We start from the raw sequence: 22,748 nt of genomic DNA on the forward strand, positions 1-22,748 counted from the left end.
AATTATTATACTTTGGTATATGTGTGTAGGGTTAGTTGGTGGTGCAATTTTTCCTTTTCTTTTGTATTACGAAATGTAACATGACTGGCATGATACCAAAGAAAAAGGAGAACCAGGAACTACACTACCCGAAAGGCTTTGCGTATTCTAGTTGACTACGTGGCGCCGACGTTCCTTTTCAACCGACCGGGGTGATTTAAACTTAGAATGAGTAAGAAGAGGGGCATTTTAGATCAATCTGAAATTGAATGAGTAGCTAGTTAATACTTTTATAGTTTAAAGCAACGTTTGTTATTTTCATCGATACGTTTAGATTAACGTTTTGCAATGTCTGGGAAAATCAAGAGCCGAGTCGCGGCAAATGCCGACTCGTCTGGAAGTGTGTCTTGCGATGAGCGCATTTTACGAGACTGTCATCAATTGTACATCGATGCCGACAGTGGTGAGTTAGCTAATGTCTCATCAAATGAAGATTTAATTAAGATATCAACCAATTTCAGCAGACATTTGCTGAATGTCATTCAGCCTGTATGTTTAGCTAGCTATATTTGGTATGACTCATTGATTCTGACTAACGCGTTAGCTAGTAGCTAGCTAGCATTACGTTGAAAGGGGGATTCCTAGTTAGTTGTACAACTGAATGCCTTCAACTGAAATGTGTAACCCATTTAACCCAACCCATCTGAATCAGAAAGGTGTGGTGGGCTGCCTTAATCGATACCCACGTCTTCGGCGCCCGTGGAACAGTGGGTTAACTGCCTTGCTCAGGGGCAGAACGACAGATTTGTACCTTGTCAGTTTTATAGTGTTGAAATGTTTGTTATAAAATGCATTTTACGAAGACAAATCAGACGTTGGGACTATAAGGGTATATCTTCACAAAGCATAGTTCTGAGCAGGGCTGGCTCCTGGCATAAGCAACATAAGCGGTGGCTTCGGGTAGGGTTTCCCCAAACTCGGCACTTGGGGCTTGGGTGCACGTTTAGGCTCTTGCCCTAGAACTACACAGCTGATTCAAATAACCAACTCCTCATCAAGCCTAGATTTTTTTTGAATCAGTTGTGAGGTACTAGTGGTCATCCCAGGACTGAGTTTGGGAAACCCTGGCTTAGCCCTGGCCCCCAAATATGTTATTATATTCATTGTTTTTCAATCTGGGTTCAGCCATAGAACCTTATCTGGCACAGAATGTTAAAGTACATGCGTTTAATTGATTAATTAAATCACATCAAATATATTAATTCATGTTCATCACACATTTTGTTAAAGCGATAGTTCCCTAAAATGACAAATACACTATATCCTATGGATAAGAGACAATTTATGCTTGATAAGAAAGTGTGGTCGGAGGCATGGTGTGATGTAATTGCATAGCCTCCAGAGGCACGCAGAGGTCAAATTGAGCTCCGTACCACATCGCTGTGCACCTCTCAAATTGTTTTACAATGTGGTGGGCTCTGCATTGACATGAACCAAAACGTGCGCTCCTAGTGGCCGGGGACTTTAATGCAGGGAAACTTATCTATTTTACCTAATTTCTACCAGCGTGTTAAATGTGCAACCAGAGGGGGGGGAAAACTCTAGACCACCTTTACTCCACACACAGAGACGCATACAAAGTTCTCCCTCCATTTGGCAAATCTGACCATAACTCCATCCTCCTGCTTACAAACAAAAACAGGAAGTAACAGTGACTCTCTCAATAAGGAAGTGGTCAGATGATGCAGATGCTTAGCTACAGGAATGCATTGCTAGCGCAGAGAGGAATATGTTCTAGGATTCTTCAGATGGCATTGAGGAGTACACCACATCAGTCACTGGCTTCATCAATAAGTGCATCAACGACGTCGTCCCCACAGTGACCGTACGTACATACCCCAACCAGTAGCCATGGATTACAGGCAACATCCGCATTGAGCTAAAGGGTAGAGCTGCTGCTTTCAAGGAGCGGGTCTCTAACCCGGAAGTTTGTAAGAAATCACGCTTCGTCGAACCATCAAACAAGCAAAGCATCAATACAGGACTAAAATTGAATCGTACTATACCGGCCCCCCTCCTGTACTCCCTGTTCACCCATGACTGCATTGCCAAGCACGACTCCAACACATCATCAAGTTTGCCAACGACACAACAGTGGTAGGCCTGATCACCGACAACGATGAGACAGCCTATAGGAAGGAGGTCAGAGACCTGGCAGTGTGGTGCCAGGATAATAACCTCTCCTTCAACTTGATCAAGACGGAGATGATTGTGGACTACAGGAAAAGGAGGACCGAGCACGCCCCCATTCTCATCGACGCGTATGTAGTGGAGCAGGTTGAGAGCTTCAAGTTCCTTGGTGTCCACATCATCAACAAACTATCATGGTCCAAACACACCAAGATGGTTGTGAAGAGGGCACGACAACGCCTATTGGCATGGGTCCTCAGATTCCTGAACAGCTAATCAAATGGGTACCAGGACTATTTGCATTGTCCCACCTACATTTTTACTCTGCTGCTACTCTGTTTATTATCCATGCATAGTAGGGATGCAACGATACACAGTATGTTGTCAAAACGTCCGGTACTCCCCCTACGGTTCTATACGCACGTGAACCGTGGAATTACGATATGCCTGTCTTTTTCCTATAATTTCCAAAACATGCTTATTGTGCTGCAGACTACACGCACGTTGTACATTCAGATCCACAGAACCAGGCGTGCAGCTTGTGAACAGGCTTGGCAGGCAACTGCTTAGGGCACCAGGCCGTTAACGGGCTCCTGAGGGCTGAAAAACTTTACTCCACAGCAATGTCTCAATGTGGCACCCGCAGTGACCGCAACCCCCTCCCCCTTAAACAACCAATGGACGATTTGCAATGAACTCTCGGTAGGAAACCTCCTTAAATGGGCCCCATGAAGAGATGGGGAAACTAAAAACAAATATTATCTCAGCTACAACGTGACAATGTTGAGATCTAGCAAGACAGAGAGAAGCAAATTTGAAGAAGCACTGCCGTCTTTCAAATCCTTTGTGTGGGAACATTTTTTATTCAGCGTTCAATACGATGACGAGGGTAAGAAGACCGTAAACAAACAAAATACAGTTAGCAAGCATTGCTTTGACACTGTCGGCTACTCGAGTGGAAACACTTTTAACGTGTCATTTACGTGGCCATCACCCGGCCGTATCTCTTGCAGGTGGAGCTGGAGCAAGGACAGTCCGCTCGTTTTGTCACCTGATGAAAAAAGTTGAACCGTGTTACATTGTCCCCTCCCGCACACATTTCAGCAGCTAAGTAATTCCCAAACTCTACTAAACATCACGGAGATAAATTGAAAATGAATTGACACAGACATGGACCTTCAGAGTAACTCTAAGCTACCTCACTGTGAAGGTTCACTATGTACTGGATTGGGAGATGAAGAGCTACGTTTTGCAAACTCGTCACCTGTATGAGAGTCATACAAGCGCACTTTTCTTAAATATAAAGATACCGAAACCGTACCGTGGCCCACAAACCCTCATACATACCGAACCGTGGGCCCACTATACCGTTGCATCCCTAATGCATAGTCACTTTACCTCGACCTACATGTACATATTACCTCGACTAACCGTTGCCCCTGCACATTGACTCTGTACCGGTACCCCCTGTATAAATCAAATCACATTTTTATTGGTCACATACGCGTGTTTAACAGATGTTATTGCGGGTGTAGCAAAATGCTTGTGTTTCTAGCTCCGACAGTACAGTAGTATCTAACAAGAAATATATGTAACAATTTCACAACATATACCTAATACACACAAATCTAAGTAAAGGAATGGAATTAAGGATATATAAATATATGGACGAGCAATGTCAGAGCGGCATAGACTAAGATACAGTATATACATATGAGATGAGTAATGCAAGATATGTAAACATTATTGAAGTGACTAGTGTTCCATTTATTAAAGTGGCCAGTGATTTCAAGTCTCTCTGTGTGTGTGTGTGTGTGTGTATATATATATATATATATATATATGCGTCCACCCTCTGGAGAGCTCTGCGTTTGCGGGCAGTGCAGTTGCCGTTCCAGGCGATGATACAGTCTGACAGGATGCTCTCAATTGTGCATCTGTAAAAGATTGTGAACGTTTTAGGTGCCAAGCCAAATTTCTTCAGCCTCCAGAGGTTGAAGAGGCACTGTTGCGCCTTCACCATCTTAGGATTTACCCTAACAACCACACTGTCTGTGTGGGTGGACCATTTTAGTTTGTCAGTGATGTGCATGCCAAGGAACTTGAAGCTTTCCACCTTCTCCACTGCGGTCCCGTCGATGTGGATAGGGGGTGCTCCCTCTGCTGTTTCCTGAAGTCCACAATCATCTCCTTTGTTTTGTTGACGTTGAGTGAGAGGTTATTTTCCTGGCACAACACTCCCAGAGCCCTCATCTCCTCCCTGTAGGCCGTCTCATCATTGTTGGTAATCAAACCTACTACTGTTGTGTCGTCTGAAAACTTGATGATTTGAGATGGAGGCGTGATTGGCCACGCAGTCATGGGTGAACAGGGAGTACAAGAGGGGGCTGAGCACGCAACATGGTGGGGCCCCAGTGTTGAGTATCAGCGAAGTGGAGGTGTTTCCTACCTTTACCACCTGGGGCGGCCCCTGTGTCCAGGACCCAGTTGCACAGGGGAGGTTCAGACCCAGGGCTTCAATCTTAATGATGAGCTTGGAGGTTACTATGGTGTTGAATGCTGAGCTGTAGTCAATGAACAGCATTCTTACATAGGTATTCCTCTTGTCCAGGTGGGAAAGAGCATTGTGATGGCGATTGCATCGTCTGTGGAGCTATTGGGGCAGTTAGCAAATTGGAGTGGGTCTAGGGTGACTGGTAAGGTAGAGATGATCCTTGACTAGTCTCTCAAAGCACTTCATGATAACAGAAGTGAGTGTAGTCAGCAGCCTTAATTCTGGCACAGAAGAGCTGACATGATGCAATTTTACCGAAAAAATTTTTTTGCCACTTTTTTCCCCCTCTGACCTCCATTGTTTTAGTCACCCTAGTTCTGGCCATCCTACAGAGATAAAACTCCAGTAACTTTTGTAGTGGGCAGTAATATTTAATATGTGAATATGCAGTATATTATAAACTCAGCAAATAAAGAAACGTCCCTTTTTCAGGACGCTGTCTTTCAAAGATAATTTGTAAAAATCCAAATCACTTCACTTCATTGTAAAGGGTTTAAACACTGTTTCCCATGCTTGTTCAATGAGCCATAAACAATTAATGAACATGCACCTGTGGAACGGTCGTTAAGACACTAACAGCTTACAGACGGTAGGCAATTAAGGTCACATTTATGAAAACTTAGGACACTAAAGAGGCCTTTCTACTGAAAAACACCAAAAGAAAGATGCCCAGGGTTCCTGCTCAACTGTGTGAATGTGCCTTAGGCATGCTGCAAGGAGGCATGAGGACAACGTATGTGGCCAGGGCAATAAATTGCCATGGCGCTACAGGGAGACAGGATGGACAGCTGGACGTCCACAGTGGCAGACCACGTGTAACAACACCTGCACAGAATCGGTACATCCGAACATCACACCTGCGGGACAGGTACGGGATGGCAACAACAACTGCCCGAGTTAAACCAGAAACCCACAATCCCTCCATCGGTGCTCAGTCTGTCCGCAATAGGCTGAGCGAGGCTGGACTGAGGGCTTGTAGGCCTGTTGTAAGGCAGGTCCTCACCAGACATCACTGGAAACAATGTCGCCTATGGGCACAAACACACCGTCGCTGGACCAGACAGGACTGGCAAAAAGTGCTCTTCACTGACGAGTCGTGGTTTTGTCTCACCAGGGGTGATGGTCGGATTTGCGTTTATCGTCGAAGGAATGAGCGTTACACTGAGGCCTGTACTCTGGAGCGGGATCGATGTGGAGGGTCCTTCATGGTCTGGAGCGGTGTGTCACAGCATCATTGGACTGAGCTTGTTGTCATTGCAGGCAATCTCAACGCTGTGCATTACAGGGTAGACATCCTCCTCCCTCATGTGGTACCCTTCCTGCAGGCTCATCCTGATATGACCCTCCAGCATGACAATGTCACCACGCACAGAATGAGCAGTATGGCTGATTTCCTGCAAGACAGGAATGTCAGCGTTCTGCCATGGCCAGTGAAGAGCCCGGATCTCAATCCCATTGAGCACGTCTGGGACCTGTTAGATGTGAGGGCTAGGGCCACTCCCCCCAGAAATGTCCGGGAACTTTCAGGTGCCTTGGTGGAAGAGTGGGGTAACATTCTTACAGCAAGAACTTGCAAATCTGGTGCTGTCCATGAGGAGGAGATGCTCTGCAGTACTTAATGCAGCTGGTGGCCAGACCAGATACTGACTGTTACTTTTTATTTTGCCACCCCCTCCCCCTTTTATCAGGGACACATTATTCCATTTCTGTTAGTCACATGTCTGTGGAACTTGTTCAGTTTATGTCTGTTGTTTAATCTTGTTATGTTCATACAAATATTTACACATGTTAAATTTTCTTTAAATAACCGCAGTTGACAGTGAGAGGACGTTTCTTTTTTGCTGAGTTTATATACCTCACATGCGACAAGTAATAAGACTAAGCAATTATCCCATTTAAATTAATTATCTTTATCTGGCTCCATAGTATAAATAGGAATATGCATGGAGACTTGAGTAACAGTAATGGACAATGAAGAATAGAATTCTAAATACAAGTGTATTTAATTACTTTGTAAAATGAATGGATTCACATACAAGGCATTAACAAGAATTACAAGGCATTATTGTAATCATTAATATGGAGTTTGTCTCCACCTTTTGTCGCTATAACAGCCTACACTCTTCTGGGAAGGCTTTCCACTAGATCACAGGTGTCAAACTCATTCCACGGAGGGCCGAGTGTCTGCGGGTTTTCGCTCCTCCCTTGTACTTGATTGATGAATTAACATCACTAATTAGTTAGGAACTCCCCACACCTGGTTGTCTAGGGCTTTATTGAAAGGAAAAAACAAAAACCTGCAGACACTAGGCCCTCCGTGGAATGAGTTTGACACCTGCACTAGATGATTGAACAATGTTGCGGGGGCTTGCTTCCATTCAGCCACGAGCATTAGTGATGTTGGGCGATTAGGCCTGGCTTGCGGTCGACCTTCCTATTCAAGATGAACATTTCCCTTCACTGGAACTAAGGGGCCTAGCCTGAACCATGAAAATCAGCCCCAGACCATTCCTCCACCAAACTTTACAGTTGGTACTATGCATTCAGGCAGGTAGCATTCTCCTGGCATCCGCCAAACCCAGATTTGTCCGTCGGACTGCCAGATGGTGAACCGTTATTCATCACTCCAGAGAACGCTTTTCCACTGCTCCAATGACGGTGAGCTTTACACCACTCCAGCCGACTCTTGGCATTGCGTATGGTGATCTTAGACTTGTGTACGGCTGCTCGGCCATGGAAACCCATTTCATGAAGCTCTCGACGAACAGTTATTGTGCTGACGTTGCTTCCAGAGGCAGTTTAGAACTCTGTGGTGAGTGTTGCAACCGAGGACAGACAATATTTACTCGCTACGCACTTCAGCATTCTGCGGCCCATCCTGTGCGCTTGTGTGGCCTACCATTTTGCGGCTGAGCCGTTGTTGCTCCTAGATGTTTCCACTTCACAATAACATCACTTACATTTGACCGGGGCAGTTCTAGCAGGGCAGAAATTGTTGACTTGTTGGATAGGATACCATGTTGAAAGTCACTGAGCTCTTCAGTAAGGTCATTCTACTGCCAAGAGGTGTCCACATACCTTTGTGTATATATAGTGTATCAGAGCTAGATGGTGTTACCTTTGCTTCTCAGAGGTATGACAATGGGGCTTGGCAAGACCAACACAGACAATACTGAATTCCTAAGACAACACAGAGGAAATTCTTGTGCACAGTTGATAAGAGTCACTTTGGGGGCTGCCCTACACGTTTGAACGGATTATGATAGAGAAATTAGGTTTGGATCATTGATCTTTGAGGATTATCTACAGAATTAACAAATTATTTTACCCATTGGTCATTTTTTTTTGGGGGGGGGTGCACCTTGCTTATAAATGAATGGTATGTAGCTACCCATTGATTCATGAAGAATATAACTTATAAATGCCTGAGCTTAGTTCAACAGTCAAACCCCACCAGAACCATTGCATCCATAGCGTAGTCTATGGATTTGAAGTGGTTGTATTTTACTGAAACTGTGGCGGGGAGGACACTGTTAATATTTCAGTTAAGGATTGCCGCTTTAATGTAACTACCAGTATGAGTTATTAGCAATAGTTAGTGGTAGCTAGATTAGTTAGCTAGCTATAGCTTAGTGGCTAATACTAGTAAACTAACAGTTGATCAATCGGCATTATACGACCCTGATCACATCCTTCCATGTCTCCATTCTAGGGCTGGTAGCAGTGGCCCAGTCCGTTGGCGTGACTCTGCTGGCGCCCAGGAAAAAGATCACGGTCATGTTGATGGGCAACCACTCTGCCGGCAAGAGCTCCTTCATCAACTGGTAATGTTCAATCAGATCAAGGTTCCTTACCATTGACAACCACAGAAAGTGTGGAGAGAAGGATGCACTTTGAAAAGTATTCCATCAGAGACTGGGACTTTTCCCTACACTGATGCTACTTTCCCCTATGCTTCCTTTTGCTTCAAAGTCATTGTAATTATGTCCCATGGTCCATTTGTTAATGTGTGTGTGGACGTACACCTAGTATAACGTGAATACCAGAGAGAGTGCTTGTTAAAATGATGTCTGCTGTAACTTTCTGTCTCAGGTATGTGGAGGAACACATCCAGCGTACAGGAGTGGCCATTGAGACGCAAGGCTTCAGCTTTGTCACAAGTGGGCGCAAGAGAGAGTCTCTCACAGTGAGTACAGCTGGTACAGTTCTGAGTGAATTTCCTCTTCAACTTCTGTTTGCTCCTCAATTCATGCACTTTCGTTGAGGTACTTTGAGGGCTTTTACCTTTTTTACTGAGTAAGTGCTCACACAGTGTATGGTGGATGTGTTTTTCTCGCAGAATGTGCAACTTTGTTTGGTTTCTTGGTGTATTTTAGGGAAATGCCACGCTGCACCTTTACCCACACTTCAAACCTCTACACGAGCTCAAAGGTGAGATTTCAGAGTTGATTCAATCTCATTCGTCAGCGTCAAAGTAGGACTCAGGAAACGCCTCCCTCGCCTGTAATACAGTGGCAAGAAAAAGTATGTGAACCCTTTGGAATTATCTGTATTTCTGCATTTAATTGGTAATACAATTTGATCTGATCTTCATCTAAGTCACAACAACAGACAAACAGTCTGCTTAAACTAATAACACAAATTATTGTATTTTTCTTGTCTATATTGAATACATCATTTAAACATTCACAGTGTACTTTTGAAAAAGTATGTGAACCCCTAGGCTAACGACTTCTCCAAAAGCTAATTGGAGTCAGCTAACCTGGAGTACAATCATTGAGACGAGATTGGAGATGTTGGTTAGAGCTGCCTTGTTCTATAAAAAACACAAATTTGAGTTTGCTATTCACAAGAAGCATTGCCTGATGTGAACCATGCCTCGAACAAAAGGGATCTCAGGAGACCCAAGATTAGGAATAGTTGACTTGCATAAAGCTGGAAAGGGTTACAAAAGTATATCTAAAAGCCTTGATGTTCATCAGTCCACAGGAAGACTAATAGTCTATAAATGAAGAAAGTTCAGCACTGTTGCTACTCTCCCTAGGAGTGGCCATCCTGCAAAGATGACTCCAAGAGCACAGCGCAGAATGCTCAATAAGGTTAAGAAGAAGAATCGTAGAGTTTCAGCTAAAGACTTACAGATCTCTGGAAGATGCTAACATCTCTGTGACGAGTCTACAATACGTAAAACAAGAATGGTGTTCATGGGAGGACACCACGGAAGAAGCCACTGCTGTCCAAAACACACATTGCTGCACGTCTGAAATTCGCAAAAGAGCATCTGGATGTTCCACAGCGCTCTTGGCAAAACATTCTATGGACAGATGAAATTACAGTTGAGTTGTTTGGAAGGAACACACAACACTATGTGTGGAGAAAAAATGCATAGCACACCAACATCAAAACCTCATCCTAACTGTAAAGTATGGTGGAGGGAGCATCATGGTTTGGAGCTGCTTTGCTGCCTCAGGGCCTGGACAGCTTGCTGTCATCGACAGAGAAATGAATTCCCAAGTTTATCAAGACATTTTATAGGAGAATGTAAGGCTATCTGTCCGCCAATTGAAGCTCAACGATGCAACAGGACAACGACCCAAAACACAGAAGTAAATCAACAACAGAATGGCTTCAACTGAAGAAAATACGCCTTCTCAGAGTCCTGACCTCAACCCGATTTGAGATGCTGTTGCATGACCTCGAGAGCGGTTCACACCAGACATCCCAAGAATATTGCTGAACTGAAACAGCGGAAAGCGGAATGGTCCGAAATTCCTCCTGACCGTTGTGCAGGTCTGATCCGCAACTACAGAAAATGTTTGGTTGAGGTTATTGCTGCCAAAGGAGGGTCAACCAGTTATTAAATCCAAGGGTTCACATACTTTTCCCACCCTGCACTGTGAATGTTTACACGGTGTGTTCAATAAAGACATGAAAACGTGTTATTAGTTTAAACAGACTGTCTTTGTGTCTTGTTGTGACTTAGATGAAGATCAGATCAAATTTTATGACAAATTTAGTCCAGGTAATTCCATGGTGTTCATATACTTTTTCTTGCCACTGTATATGATGTGATAGAAATGCAATGGGGATGACAGCATGACTGACAACCCATTCTAAACATTAGTCAGCACTGAGTGAAATGTTTGATAATACCATTCAAGTAAAGGTCTCACTTTGAATTGTTCTTTCTCTCTCTCTGCCTGTAGGTGTGTCTGAGTATCTGGGTACTGAGATCTGCACGTCCAGGCAAAAGCGTTTCAGCCTGGTGACGTTTGTGGACTCTCCTGGCCTGGTGGACGGGGACATGAAGTACCCCTTCGATGTGGACCAGGCCATCATGTGGCTGGGTAGGTCACCACAATATGGTGCTGTGTGTGTGTGGTGTAGAGTGTGTGATTCTGTGAATGTACTGTTTTCTTATTCATCTCGGTGTTTCATCATGACACACACACACACCATCTGCGTGTAAAGACGGCTACAGTATTTCATGTTTCTGCATTTGTTTATTTATCTGGCTAATTGAACAGAACATAACAGGCTCGTCTCTGTCCCCTCCCAGGCGAGCTGTGTGACCTCATCCTGGTGTTCTTTGACCCCATGGGCCAGGCGCTGTGCAAACGCACCCTCAACATCGTGGAGAAGCTCAACGAGAAGCACGGTGACCGTCTGCGCTTCTACCTCAGCAAGGCCGACGAGGCCGGGGGAGAGTCGGACAGACAGGTACACACACACACTCTCTAGTGGGAAAATTTAAGATTAATAAAATTCATGTTCAGTTTAGTGCTTAACGCAATGCATTGTGCTTTTCCTTTTCTGTAATGCACATGATTCTGTTCGTGCAAGGTTTTTTTGGTCACTAGACTTGGAGGCCAGACGTGAAGGATAACTGTCCATAACCTATCTGCTGATAGTATTGGCGCCAGTCTAATGGTGCTTGTTCAAAGGACACACTGGTTTTCTGTGCTGGAGGTTTCTCTCTTGCAAATTGTACTAAACCAGAGATTTTTTTTAAACTTTATCAACGACCGCTTTTGTGTCTATTACACCTGGAAATTCCCTATTACACACACTTTTTACATATCTACAATATGAACAAGGTTGACAGTTGGCTGGGACGAAGTTAGCCAGTTTTAGTTTTCTAATCAAATCAATCAAGTAAATGTCAGTTGGCTTTTCATAGCTGATCATTCAGAGTATCTCTACCGCTCCTGTTGTCTCTAGAGAGTTGAAAACAGCAGGTCTGGGACGGGTAGCACGTCCGGTGAGCAGGTCAGGGTTCCATAGTCGCAGGCAGAACAGTTGAAACTGGAGCAGCAGCACGGCCAGGTGGACTGGGGACAGTAAGGAGTCATCAGGCCAGGTAGTCCTGAGGCATGGTCCTAGGGCTCAGGTCCTCCTCCGAGAGAGAGAATTAGAGAGCGCGTACTTAAATTCACACAGGACACCGGATAAGACAGGGGAAGTACTCCAGATATAACAGACTGACCCTAGCCCCCCGACACACAAACTACTGCAGCATAAATACTGGAGGCTGAGACATTAGGGGTCAGGAGACACTGTGGTCCCGTCTGACAATACCCCCGGACAGGGCCGGACAGGGCCAAACAGGCAGGATATAACCCCAACCACTTTGCCAAAGCACAGCCCCCACACCACCAGAGGGATATCTTCAACCACCAACTTACCATCCTGAGACAAGGCCGAGTATAGCCCACAAAGATCTCCGCCACAGCACAACCCAAGGGGGGGCGCCAACCCGGACAGGAAGATCACGTCAGTGACTCAACCCACTCAAGTGACGCACCCCTCCTAGGGACGGCATGGAAGAGCACTAGTAAGCCAGTGACTCAACGCCTGTAATAGGGTTAAAGGCAGAGAATCCCAGTGGAGAGAGGGGAACCGGCCAAGCAGAGACGGCAAGCAGAGACTACATTCAATCATAGGACCTACTGAAGAGATGAGTCTTCAATAAAGGCTTAAAGGTCGAGACCGAGTCTGCGTCTCTCACATGGATAGGCAGACCATTCCATAAAAATGGAGCGAATAGGAGAAAGCCCTGCCTCCAGCTGTTTGCTTAGAAATTCTAGGGACAGTAAGGAGGTCTGCGTCTTGTGACCGTAGCGTACGTGTAGGTATGTACGGTAGGACCAAATCGGAAAGGTAGGTAGGAGCAAGCCCATGTAATGCTTTGTAGGTTAGCAGTAAAACCTTGATCAGCCCTTGCCTTAACAGGAAGCCACTGTAGAGAGACTAGCACTGGAGTAATATGATCAAATTTTGAGGTTCTAGTCAAAACTCTAGCAGCCGTGTTTAGCACCAACTGAAGTGTATTTAGTGCTTTATCCGGGTAGCCAGAAAGTAGAGCATTGCAGTAGACGTGACAAAAGCATGGATACATTTTTCTGCGTCATTTTTGGACAAAGTTTCAGATTTTTGCAATGTCACGTAGTTGGAAAAAAGCTGTCCTTGAAACGAATCAAATCAAATTCATTTATATAGCCCTTCTTACATCAGCTGATATCTCAAAGTGCTGTACAGAAACCCAGCCTAAAACCCCAAACAGCAAGCAATAGTGTAGAAGCACGGTTGCTAGGAAAAACTCCCTAGAAAGGCCAGAACCTAGGAAGAAACCTAGAGAGGAACAAAGCTATGAGGGGTGGCCAATCCTCTTCTGGCTGTGCCGGGTGGAGATTATAACAGAACATGGCCAAGATGTTCATATGTTCATAGATGACCAGTATGGTCAAATAATAATAATCACAGTGGTTGTCGAGGGTGAAACAGTCTTGATATGTTCGTCAAAAGATAGATAGGGTCCAGAGTAACGCTGAGGTCCTTCAGTTTTATTTGAGACGACTGTACAACCATCAAGATTAATTGTCAGATTCAACAGAAGATCTCTTTGTTTCTTGGGACCTAGAACAAGCATCTGTTTTGTACGAGTTTAAAAGTAGAACATTTCGCCTCCCGGGTGGCGCGCCACCAGAGACTCTGGGTTCGCGCTCTGTCGCAGCCGGCCGCGACCGGGAGGTCCGTGGGGCGACGCACAATTGGCCTAGCGTCGTCCGGGTTAGGGAGGGTTTGGCCGGTAGGGATATCCTTGTCTCAGGAGTCGCTGGTGCGCGATGTGGCTGGCCGGGCGCAGTGCGCGCTAACCAGGGGAGCCGGGTGCACGGTGTTTCCTCCGACACATTGGTGCGGCTGGCTTCCGGGTTGGAGGTGCGCTGTGTTAAGAAGCAGTGCGGCTTGGTTGGGTTGTGTTTCGGAGGACGCATGGCTTTCGACCTTCGCCTCTCCCGAGCCCGTACGGGAGTTGTAGCGATGAGACAAGATAGTAATTACTAGCAATTGGATACCACAAAAATTGGGAGAAAAGGGGATCAAATTTGAAAAAATAAAATAAAAAAAGTTGAACATTTGCCGCCATCCACTTCATTATGTCTGAAACACAGGCTTCCAGGGAGGCTAATATTGGGGCTTCACCATGTTTCATCGAAATGTACAGCTGTGTGTCATCCGCATAGCAATGAAAGTAAACATTATGTTCCAGAATGACATCACCAAGAGGTAAAATGTATAGTGAAAACAATAGTGGTCCTAAAACAGAGCCTTGAGGAACACTGACATTTACAGTTGATTTGTCAAAGGACAAACCATCCACAGAGACAAACTGATATCTTTCCGACAGATAAGATCTAAACCAGGCCAGAACATGTCTGTGTAGACCAATTTGGGTTTCCAATCTCTCCAAAAGAATGTGGTGATCGACGGTATCAAAAGCAGCACTAAGGTCTAGGAGTATGGGGACAGATGCAGAGCCTCGGTCTGACGCCATTTACCAACTTCAAGTGCAGTCTCAGTGCTATGATGGGGTCTAAAACCAGACTGAATCATTTCGTATACATTGTTTGTCTTCAGGAAGGCAGTGAGTTGCTGTGCAACAGCTTTTTCAATTTTGTTTGAGAGGAATGGGAGATTCGATATAGGCCAAAAAATATATATATATATTTTCTGGGTCAAGGTTTGACTTTTTTAAGAGAGGCTTTATTACTGCCACTTTTAGTGAGTTTGGTACACATCCGGTGGATAGAGAGCCGTTTATTATGTTCAACATAGGAGGGCCAAGCACAGGAAGCAGCTCTTTCAGTAGTTTAGTTGGAATAGAGTCCAGTATGCAACTTGAATGTTTAGAGGCCATGATTTTCATCAATGTGTCAAGAGATATAGTACTTAAAAACTTGTCTCCCTTGAGCCTAGGTCCTGGCAGAGTTGTGCAATCAAATGTTATTAGTTACATGTACCTTACAGTGAAATGCTTACTTACGAGCCCCTAACCAACAATGCAGTTAAAAAAAATACGGATAGGAAATAAAAGTAACAAGTAGTGCAAGTGCAGCAGTAAAATAACAATAGCGAGACTATATACAGGGGGGTAATGGTACAGAGCCAATGTGCGGGGGCACCGGTTAGTTGAGGTAATATGTACATGTAGGTAGAGTTATTAAAGTGACAATGCATAGATAACAACATAGTAGCAGTGGTGTATAAGAGGGGGGGGGGGGGTTGCTGCTTGAATTTTCTGATTAGTTTATGACATCAACTAATCTCCCTGTCATGTGAATGGCTGTTTCAGAGGGTGATGATGCAGATAGTCCAGGAGCTGTGCAAGCGGCCGGGACTCAACAAGTGTGGCTTTGACATGCCTACCATCTATGTCCCCAACCCCAACAAGGTAGCTACCACACCCACCTTTTTGTACACTGCACCTGAAAGTCACTGGGCAATCTTGGACTATCCTAGCTAAATAAATCAAATGTATGTATTCTATGTACGTATGTTTTGAATTTCACTTCCACCTGCTTGTCTCCACCCCAGCCCAGTCGCTGTGTGAACCAGATTGAGGAAGCGTGTCGCACCATCGAGAAGACCATCAACCAGACGGTCCAGAACACACTCAACTCCCTAGAGAAGGACTGTGAGCTCATCACTAAGGCCATTGCAGATACACTCAGCCACGACAGGTAGCACACGCCTGCATACTTTGTGTGTTCTACACTCATTCTCAACGTGCCGAAAAAACAGCTTGACTGAGGATATTGTAGATGACACGAGCACACATCACTGATCTTCTCTCCTTTCCAACACAACAATAACCCCCCCCCCCCCCTCTCTCTCTCTCTGTCCCTCAGGCAGACCAGTGTAGATAACCGGCGGGCGCGCTGTAAGGGCTGTGTGTTGGCTCTACTGGGCTTCAGTGTGCCCTTCATGCTGATGGCAGCCCTGGTGCTGGGCAGCCTCTCCAAAGAGCTGCTAGAGATGTCCCTGGGGCATGACGGCATCGAGGCCCTCTCTCTATACCTGGTTAGTGTATTTGTAAGAGAGAGAGAGTGAAGGGGTGGGTGTTAATCTGACCATGGTTGTGTGTGTGAGACAGAGTGGGGGGAGTTTTTGTGTTTGTGACTCTTTGCCCTTTGTCCCCAACAGGCTCCTGTAGTGAGAGCGTTTGACTCCATGTCTGTGGAGTACCAGCTGTACAGTTGTGGCGGACTCATCTTCCTCGCCTTCATACTCCTCATTCTTGCTCGCTTCTCCTTCAGGTAGGAGCTGAGCACACTCTCAAACTGCGGGATCTTGTTCAACTTCAAGTGCCACCAGTTATCAATGAATTATGCCTAAAGCGTCTCTCTCTCTCTCTCTCTCTCTGCAGAACTCGGCCCACTCTCTCTGGCCGACAGAAGAGGCAGCTACAGGAAAAGCTGGATTATGTGCAAGAGGTGGTGAAGACCAAGAAGGTAGTGTGTGTGTGTGTGTGTGAGCGTGCAGTGGTGTGTGTGTGCGCTTGTCCACTAACAGCGTATCTCTCCCTTCCTGTAGAAGAAGCTCTATGAGGAATACCTTCGCCAGAGTGTGGGTGATCAAGATATGGACTGATAGAAAAAGCAAGGTATGGATCGATGGAAGGAAAGAATGGAGGAAACCACTGAAGTACCACTTAACATCTCCACTGTAGAGGACCAAATGTAATGTAGTGTTTAAACTGTTCATGCTTTACCTTCCTGGCCATGCCTTTATGGTGCACTTATGACAAGTCGGAAACTCAGATTTTAAAATGAACATACATTATTTGCGTAGAGCAGGGCTGTTCAATGTTAGCCATCGAAGGCCAAAACACTTCTGGTGTTAATCCTGTCCTTCTAATCAGGGACTGATTCAGACCTGGGACATCAGGTGAGTGAAATTAACTACCAGGTCGAAAACTGGAGAACTTGGGCCTCCTCTTTCTACGACGAATTTCCAAGTCGAAAATGTCGGAGTTTCCGAGTTGTCTTGAGCGCATCATTTACGTGTCACTCGGGCGCACGCAGGGTGACATGGGAAATGTATCCTTGTCCAAGTGTTGTCAGTCTAATGTCTGTTCATTCATGTTATTGTAAACCATAGATCACCTTTAATGTCTGATACAGTAAGCTCTTAGAAACCAACTCCTAACTCTGGTACTCATTAATTTACCGGTGTTTCACTGCCATGTTACCTGATTGTTGTTTTTCCAATCCTCATGCAAACTGGCATCATGGGACCTGTATTTTTGTATGAGAGAATTCTGTGCACTAACTACATAATGAATTGAACAAAGCATTTATATATATTTGTTTCAGTGTTTTTGGTAGCCACAGCTGTGCCTGTTTGCTCAGACAAACACCTATGATGCAATATAAACCAATAACATTACATGGGACCTGTAGTTTTGTACGAGGTGAACTCCGCAATCAATGTCTCTGTAAGCAAATCGGCATCAAATGACTTTTGCACCACTGTTTACTTGCTGTTCCTTTTGTTCACATGCAACTGTTCAAAGCTGCAATTGTGCACTTCCACACATTTTCTGACCTTGATTATGTCAATTGTTACTAACTGTGAGACTATGTAATGGGAGACTCATGAATAAGCAGTGTGTGACCAAGCAGTTAACAACCATGATGTGACACCGAGAGCCTTTTTTTATTTTATATATAATTTCTTTTCCTACACTGTTACTGTTTCATTCAAAATTATATAATTAAAACGCACAGTTTGTACACTGTTTTCTGTTCAGCAGGTGTCATGAATTTTTTGAATATCGACCCCATGTTTGGCATCAGCCATGCAAACCTCTAATTCCATATGGGCAGTGAGAAAATTGATGTCACATTTGTTAACCTATTGTGTGGCGTGTATTTGGGGACACTACACGCCACACAATAGGTTAACTAAAATAATGTTTCAATCTTACCTTTTCAAAAGAGTTGCAGCTTCCTTGATGCTCTGTGGAACTTCCTGAGTAATCGATCATTCCACTCTCCGCTAAATCTTCTTGTAAGATCCCCCTCAAATGCCATTTGAGTTAGTTTAGCTTTCCTCAGTAGCATGCTTCTTCTGTGCTGACTGAACGCGTTTGTCAAAGTGGAAAATGAGTTTTTGCATGTAGCTGTGGACACCTAAAAGTCAATCCATGTTTCAATGCGGTAAGCGTGACCGACATAGCGGAGAGAGGCCCAGAGAATCGTTGCAGGATATCAAGTGGGGTCCATTTTTCCTGATTGGAGCCAGAGCGGGTGATTTCAGTCTGCAAAAACTGGCGAACAACACTAAGCTCAGCTTTGACCAAATCAGTTTTTATTAGCTCCAACAGTGGTTTACATTTTTCACATCTAGAAAGTAATGGCTCCCTGTGTCAAGGGCACACAGGGCCTCCACCAATTGGCTGTTCCGGTCGCTAAATCTTCTGGACATTTCATGACAGCATCCAACGTGCTGAAGAACAGTCTTTTACACTGTGAGAGAATTATTACGTATTACCTGATTTTATTTAATATTCATGGTTAACAATTCATATTTAACTAATAGTAAGACATTTCTGTCCTGCTAATGCTGTGTTTTTATGGTCTCCACTCTCGTTCCATGCAGCTAATCTGGGCGTATGGTCGCTAGAGATGGCTTGAGCTGACAAATGAGTTAGACTGCATTACATAGACAAGAATGTGTTTTACTAGAGATCGCTTAGGAGTAGAACAATCCCTCATTGTCTCTAAATCATCCTGGCATCTAGGAAACTAAGCTAGCGTGGGGTTAAGACAACAACCCCGTGCAGATAACGACCGGATGAACCCAGAGTGCATTATGATGCCCCTTGGTCTGCATGGGAGGGCTGGAACAGCCATGACTGAGCATTGCTACTGTCAGCTTTATAAAGAACTCTGCATTTCGGTAAAGGTTAGACTCTCGGCACAACACTCAAGGGTGTTGGTTTGACCAGCCTCATTATTGCAATAATTAATCGATATTGAATAAAGATGATTGTTTGAAGAAATGACAAAGTCTCTCACTTGATTAGAAGATTCCACGACAACACTCAATAGCATTCCTCGAGCTAGAATACCCAGCTTGGGTGAAGGCCTTGTCTGCGTTAGCATTGGACCCAACACAGAACTTTCGATATAGGAAACAAAATGCAGCATCTGCAGTAACCGAGTATTCCAGACACTCTTTTTCTACGAACCAGTTGCTATTAAATGAATGTTTTTGGACCTAAAACCTGCAGCTAGGGTAGGATTCTAGGCTAACTTGGGCTGGCTCCTCTGTTCCAAGATAATCAGGAACAGTCAGAGGTGGAGGTGCTTGTGGAAGGGTGGATAGCCTCTGCACACAGAGCTAGCTGGAGCTCGGCAGCATCATCGCTGTTTTGATTGGCGGTGGCCTTGGTGGTTTGATGCTGCTGCTCATCGCTCTCCTCCTTTGTTTGGATACTTTGGCGAAGCCAACTTCTGATATCCATCGTGACAGATTACATTTACATTTAAGTCATTAAGTCATTACATTTAAGATTAGCTGGTTCGAGCTAGCTAAATAGGCTAAGGCTAATAACACTAACACTAGCTAAGAGTGACGCAGCTTCAACAGTATACTTGACCCTAAAAATCAAATATTACAGTCGGGGGTCATATCACGTTATTCAACGTGAGTCAAACCTAACCGCCCAGTGGCTTTCCATTGCCACCCTACACACACCGCAGCGCACCCTGTGCATTGTGCTGACACGACGCAGCCGAGATACAGATTTTTTTTTGCGCCAACCTGTTATTCATTCATTTTTATATAGGGACATAAAACTGAGGGTTTGAACTGAGGGGGCTAATCTCCCTTTAGCCCATTTGTCGAGCCGTGCCCGGTTATTTATGGTTGACATTCAGATGCAGCTTGGACGTTTCACCTGTAAAACGAGAATAATTATCATTCACGATTGACAGTGATGATGGCCTATTTTGAAATTAGGTAGGCCTAATTTTGTGTTTGAGGGGTATTAAAAATACAAACATTTATTCAAATCCATGCGTGTAGGCATAGGTACACGTTGAATTTCTGAGGCTATGGTTGATTTAAGTGATAATGCCCGAGAAGTAGGTGTTTGGAGGATATATTTGCACGGGTGTTGTTAACCGTGCCAATATATGCTCCAAACACCGGCTTCGAGGGCATTATCACTTTTAAAGAACGAGTTACCAACATATTCAAACAATGATTGGCATATTTTCATATAAAATGTTATTTTGATGAATTTGCCATACTGGCTGAACGTTGCCAGCCAGTATGGCAATGGAACATTTCGAACGAACGACCAGCTGGATTGGTTAGCAACCGTAGAGTTCTGTCGGGACTATATCATGTGGAAGGATGAAATAGTATGAATAAATTCATCAAAATAACATTTTATATGAAAATATACCAATCATTGTTTGAATATGTTGGTAACCCGTTCTTTAAAAGTGATAATGCCCTTGCTAGCTAGTTAGCCAACTACGGCTAACTTACAGTCACGTCAAACAGTACTGCATTTTCATTTGTTTATGCTGTTTTCTAGTGATATTTATTTGGATGCATCCATAACAATGAGCTAATGAGGTGCGATTTCGCCTGGCAATTAAGCAATAAGGCCCGAGGAGGTGTGGTATATGGCCATTACACCACAGCTAAGGGCTGTCCTTATCGCACGAGGCAACACGGAGTGCCTGCATACAGCCCTTAGCCACGGTATACTGGCATATACTGTACCACAAACCCCAAAGGTGCCTTATTGCTATTATAAACTGGTTACCATCATAATTAGAGCAGTAAAACAAATGTTTTTGACATACCCGTGGTATATGGTCTGATATACCACGGCTGTCAGCCAATCAGCATTCAGGGCTCGAACCACCCAGTTTATAATGAGAATTACACAATGGCTGGGTGTAACGCTCGTCGAAATGATCGGACCAAGGTGCAGCGTGATAAGTGTTCATGATCTTTAATATTCAGAACACCAAACAAAAACAACAAAAGGAATAACGAACGTCACGTTCTGCAGGCTTCACAGAGCTAACAAAAGCAACATCCCACAAAATTAAGGTGGCAAAACAGGCTGCCTAAGTATGATTCCCAATCAGAGACAACGATAGACAGCTGTCCCTGATTGAGAACCATACCCGGCCAAAACATAGAAATAAAGAACATAGAGTTTCCCATCCGAGTCACACCCTGACCAACCAAACATAGAGAATAAAAGATGACAGTACCCCCCCCAAAGGTGCGGACTCCGGCCGCAAACCTGACACTATAGGGGAGGGTCTGGGTGGGCATTTATCCTGGTGGCGGCTCCGGTGCGGGACGCAGACCCCGCTCCACCTCTGGCTCCCCCCACTTTGGTGGCGCCTCTGGTGCGGGGACCCTCGCTGCAGTCCCCGGACTGGGGCCCCTCGCTGCTGGCCCCGGACTGGGGTCCGTCGCTGCGGGCTCCGGACTGGAGACCGTCGCTGCGGGCTCCGGACTGAAGACCGTCGCTGCGGGCTCCGGACTGAAGACCGTCGCTGCGGGCTCCGGACTGGGGACCGTCGTTGGAGGCTCCGGACTGGGGACCGCCGCTGCAGGCTCCGGACTGAACCGTGGAGCAGGCTGAATGCCCACTTTAGCACGGCACCTCCAGAGCGCAGGCACAGGTCGAACCGGGCTATGGGGGAGCACTGGAGATCTGGTGCTTAGAACTTGCACCGCTCCTCGTGGCTGAATGCCCACTTTAGCCCGGCACGTGCAGAGCGCAGGCACAGGACACACTGGACTGTCACAGCGCACCGGAGACACAGTGCGCAGAGCCGGCGCAGGATACCCTGGGCCGAAACGGCGCAACGGAGACCAAGAGCGCCGAGCTGGTACAATCTGCCCTGGCTGGATGCCCACTCTAGCGTGGCACTTGCAGAGAGCTGGCTCCGAGCGCACCGGGCTGTGCCCACACACTGGAGACACCGTGCGCTTTACCGCATAACACGGTGCCTGCCCGGTCACTCGCTCCCCGCGGTAAGCACGGGGAGTTGGCTCAAGTCTATCTCCTGACTCCGCCAATCTCCCCGTGTGACCCCCCCCCCCAAAAAATTGGGGGGCTGCCTCTCGTGCATACTTCGTTGTGCCAACTCCTCGTATCTTCGCCGTTCCGCCTTTGCTGCTTCTAGCTCCTTAGGACGGCGATATTCACCAGCCTGTGCCCAGCGTCCCTTGCCTTCCAGTATCTCCTCCCATGTCCATTCCTCCAGAAAACGCTGCTTGGTCATTTTGTGGTGGGATGTTCTGTAACGCTCATCGAAATGATCGGACCAAGGTGCAGCGTGGTAAGTGTTCATGATCTTTAATACTCAGAACACCAAACAAAAACAACAAAAGGAATAACAAATAACAAAAAACACCATCCCACAAAACAGGCTGCCTAAGTATGAATCCCAATCAGAGACAACGATAGACAGCTGTCCCCGATTGAGAACCATACCTGGCCAAAACATAGAAATAAAGAACATAGAGTTTCCCACCCGAGTCACACCCTGACCAGCCAAACATAGAGAATAAAAAGATCTCTACGGTCAGGGCGTGACACTGGGTCAAATCCTGAATGTTGATTGGTTAAAAACTCATTCCAGCCGGTGCCTATTCCACAAGTTACCACATGCTAAATCTATGATATTAAAAT

At 45.4% G+C, this 22,748-nt stretch overlaps 1 protein-coding gene across 2 annotated transcripts; it reads left to right on the forward strand.

The window, feature by feature from the left end:
- Nucleotides 1-141: 141 nt before the first annotated feature.
- On the forward strand, nucleotides 142-17,815 carry si:ch211-11k18.4 (sarcalumenin). Of its 2 annotated transcripts, XM_055941890.1 has the most exons (13): nucleotides 2,972-3,058; nucleotides 3,183-3,280; nucleotides 8,436-8,547; nucleotides 8,816-8,909; nucleotides 9,100-9,154; nucleotides 10,930-11,070; nucleotides 11,283-11,443; nucleotides 15,357-15,455; nucleotides 15,599-15,744; nucleotides 15,913-16,084; nucleotides 16,208-16,320; nucleotides 16,431-16,515; nucleotides 16,598-17,815. In XM_055941890.1, the coding sequence occupies exons 3-13, from the start codon at nucleotides 8,501-8,503 to the stop codon at nucleotides 16,652-16,654; spliced, it is 1,170 nt and encodes a 389-aa protein (XP_055797865.1). In that variant the 5' UTR covers nucleotides 2,972-3,058; nucleotides 3,183-3,280; nucleotides 8,436-8,500; the 3' UTR covers nucleotides 16,655-17,815. The 2 variants fall into 2 exon arrangements, with proteins under 2 accessions (XP_055797855.1, XP_055797865.1); XM_055941880.1 differs by lacking the exons at nucleotides 2,972-3,058; nucleotides 3,183-3,280 and adding an exon at nucleotides 142-442.
- Nucleotides 17,816-22,748: the final 4,933 nt, after the last annotated feature.

Source organism: Salvelinus fontinalis, chromosome 2 (assembly GCF_029448725.1).
Source record: "Salvelinus fontinalis isolate EN_2023a chromosome 2, ASM2944872v1, whole genome shotgun sequence".
Lineage (NCBI taxonomy): Eukaryota > Metazoa > Chordata > Actinopteri > Salmoniformes > Salmonidae > Salvelinus > Salvelinus fontinalis.

Bases quoted from the DNA above. Each gene is read 5' to 3' on its own strand.
- si:ch211-11k18.4 (XM_055941880.1), top strand. From the start codon at position 328: ATGTCTGGGAAAATCAAGAGCCGAGTCGCGGCAAATGCCGACTCGTCT. The intron at 443-8,435 runs GTGAGTTAGCTA...TCTCCATTCTAG, and splicing joins GTACATCGATGCCGACAGTG to GGCTGGTAGCAGTGGCCCAG. The intron at 16,321-16,430 runs GTAGGAGCTGAG...CTCTCTCTGCAG, and splicing joins CTTGCTCGCTTCTCCTTCAG to AACTCGGCCCACTCTCTCTG.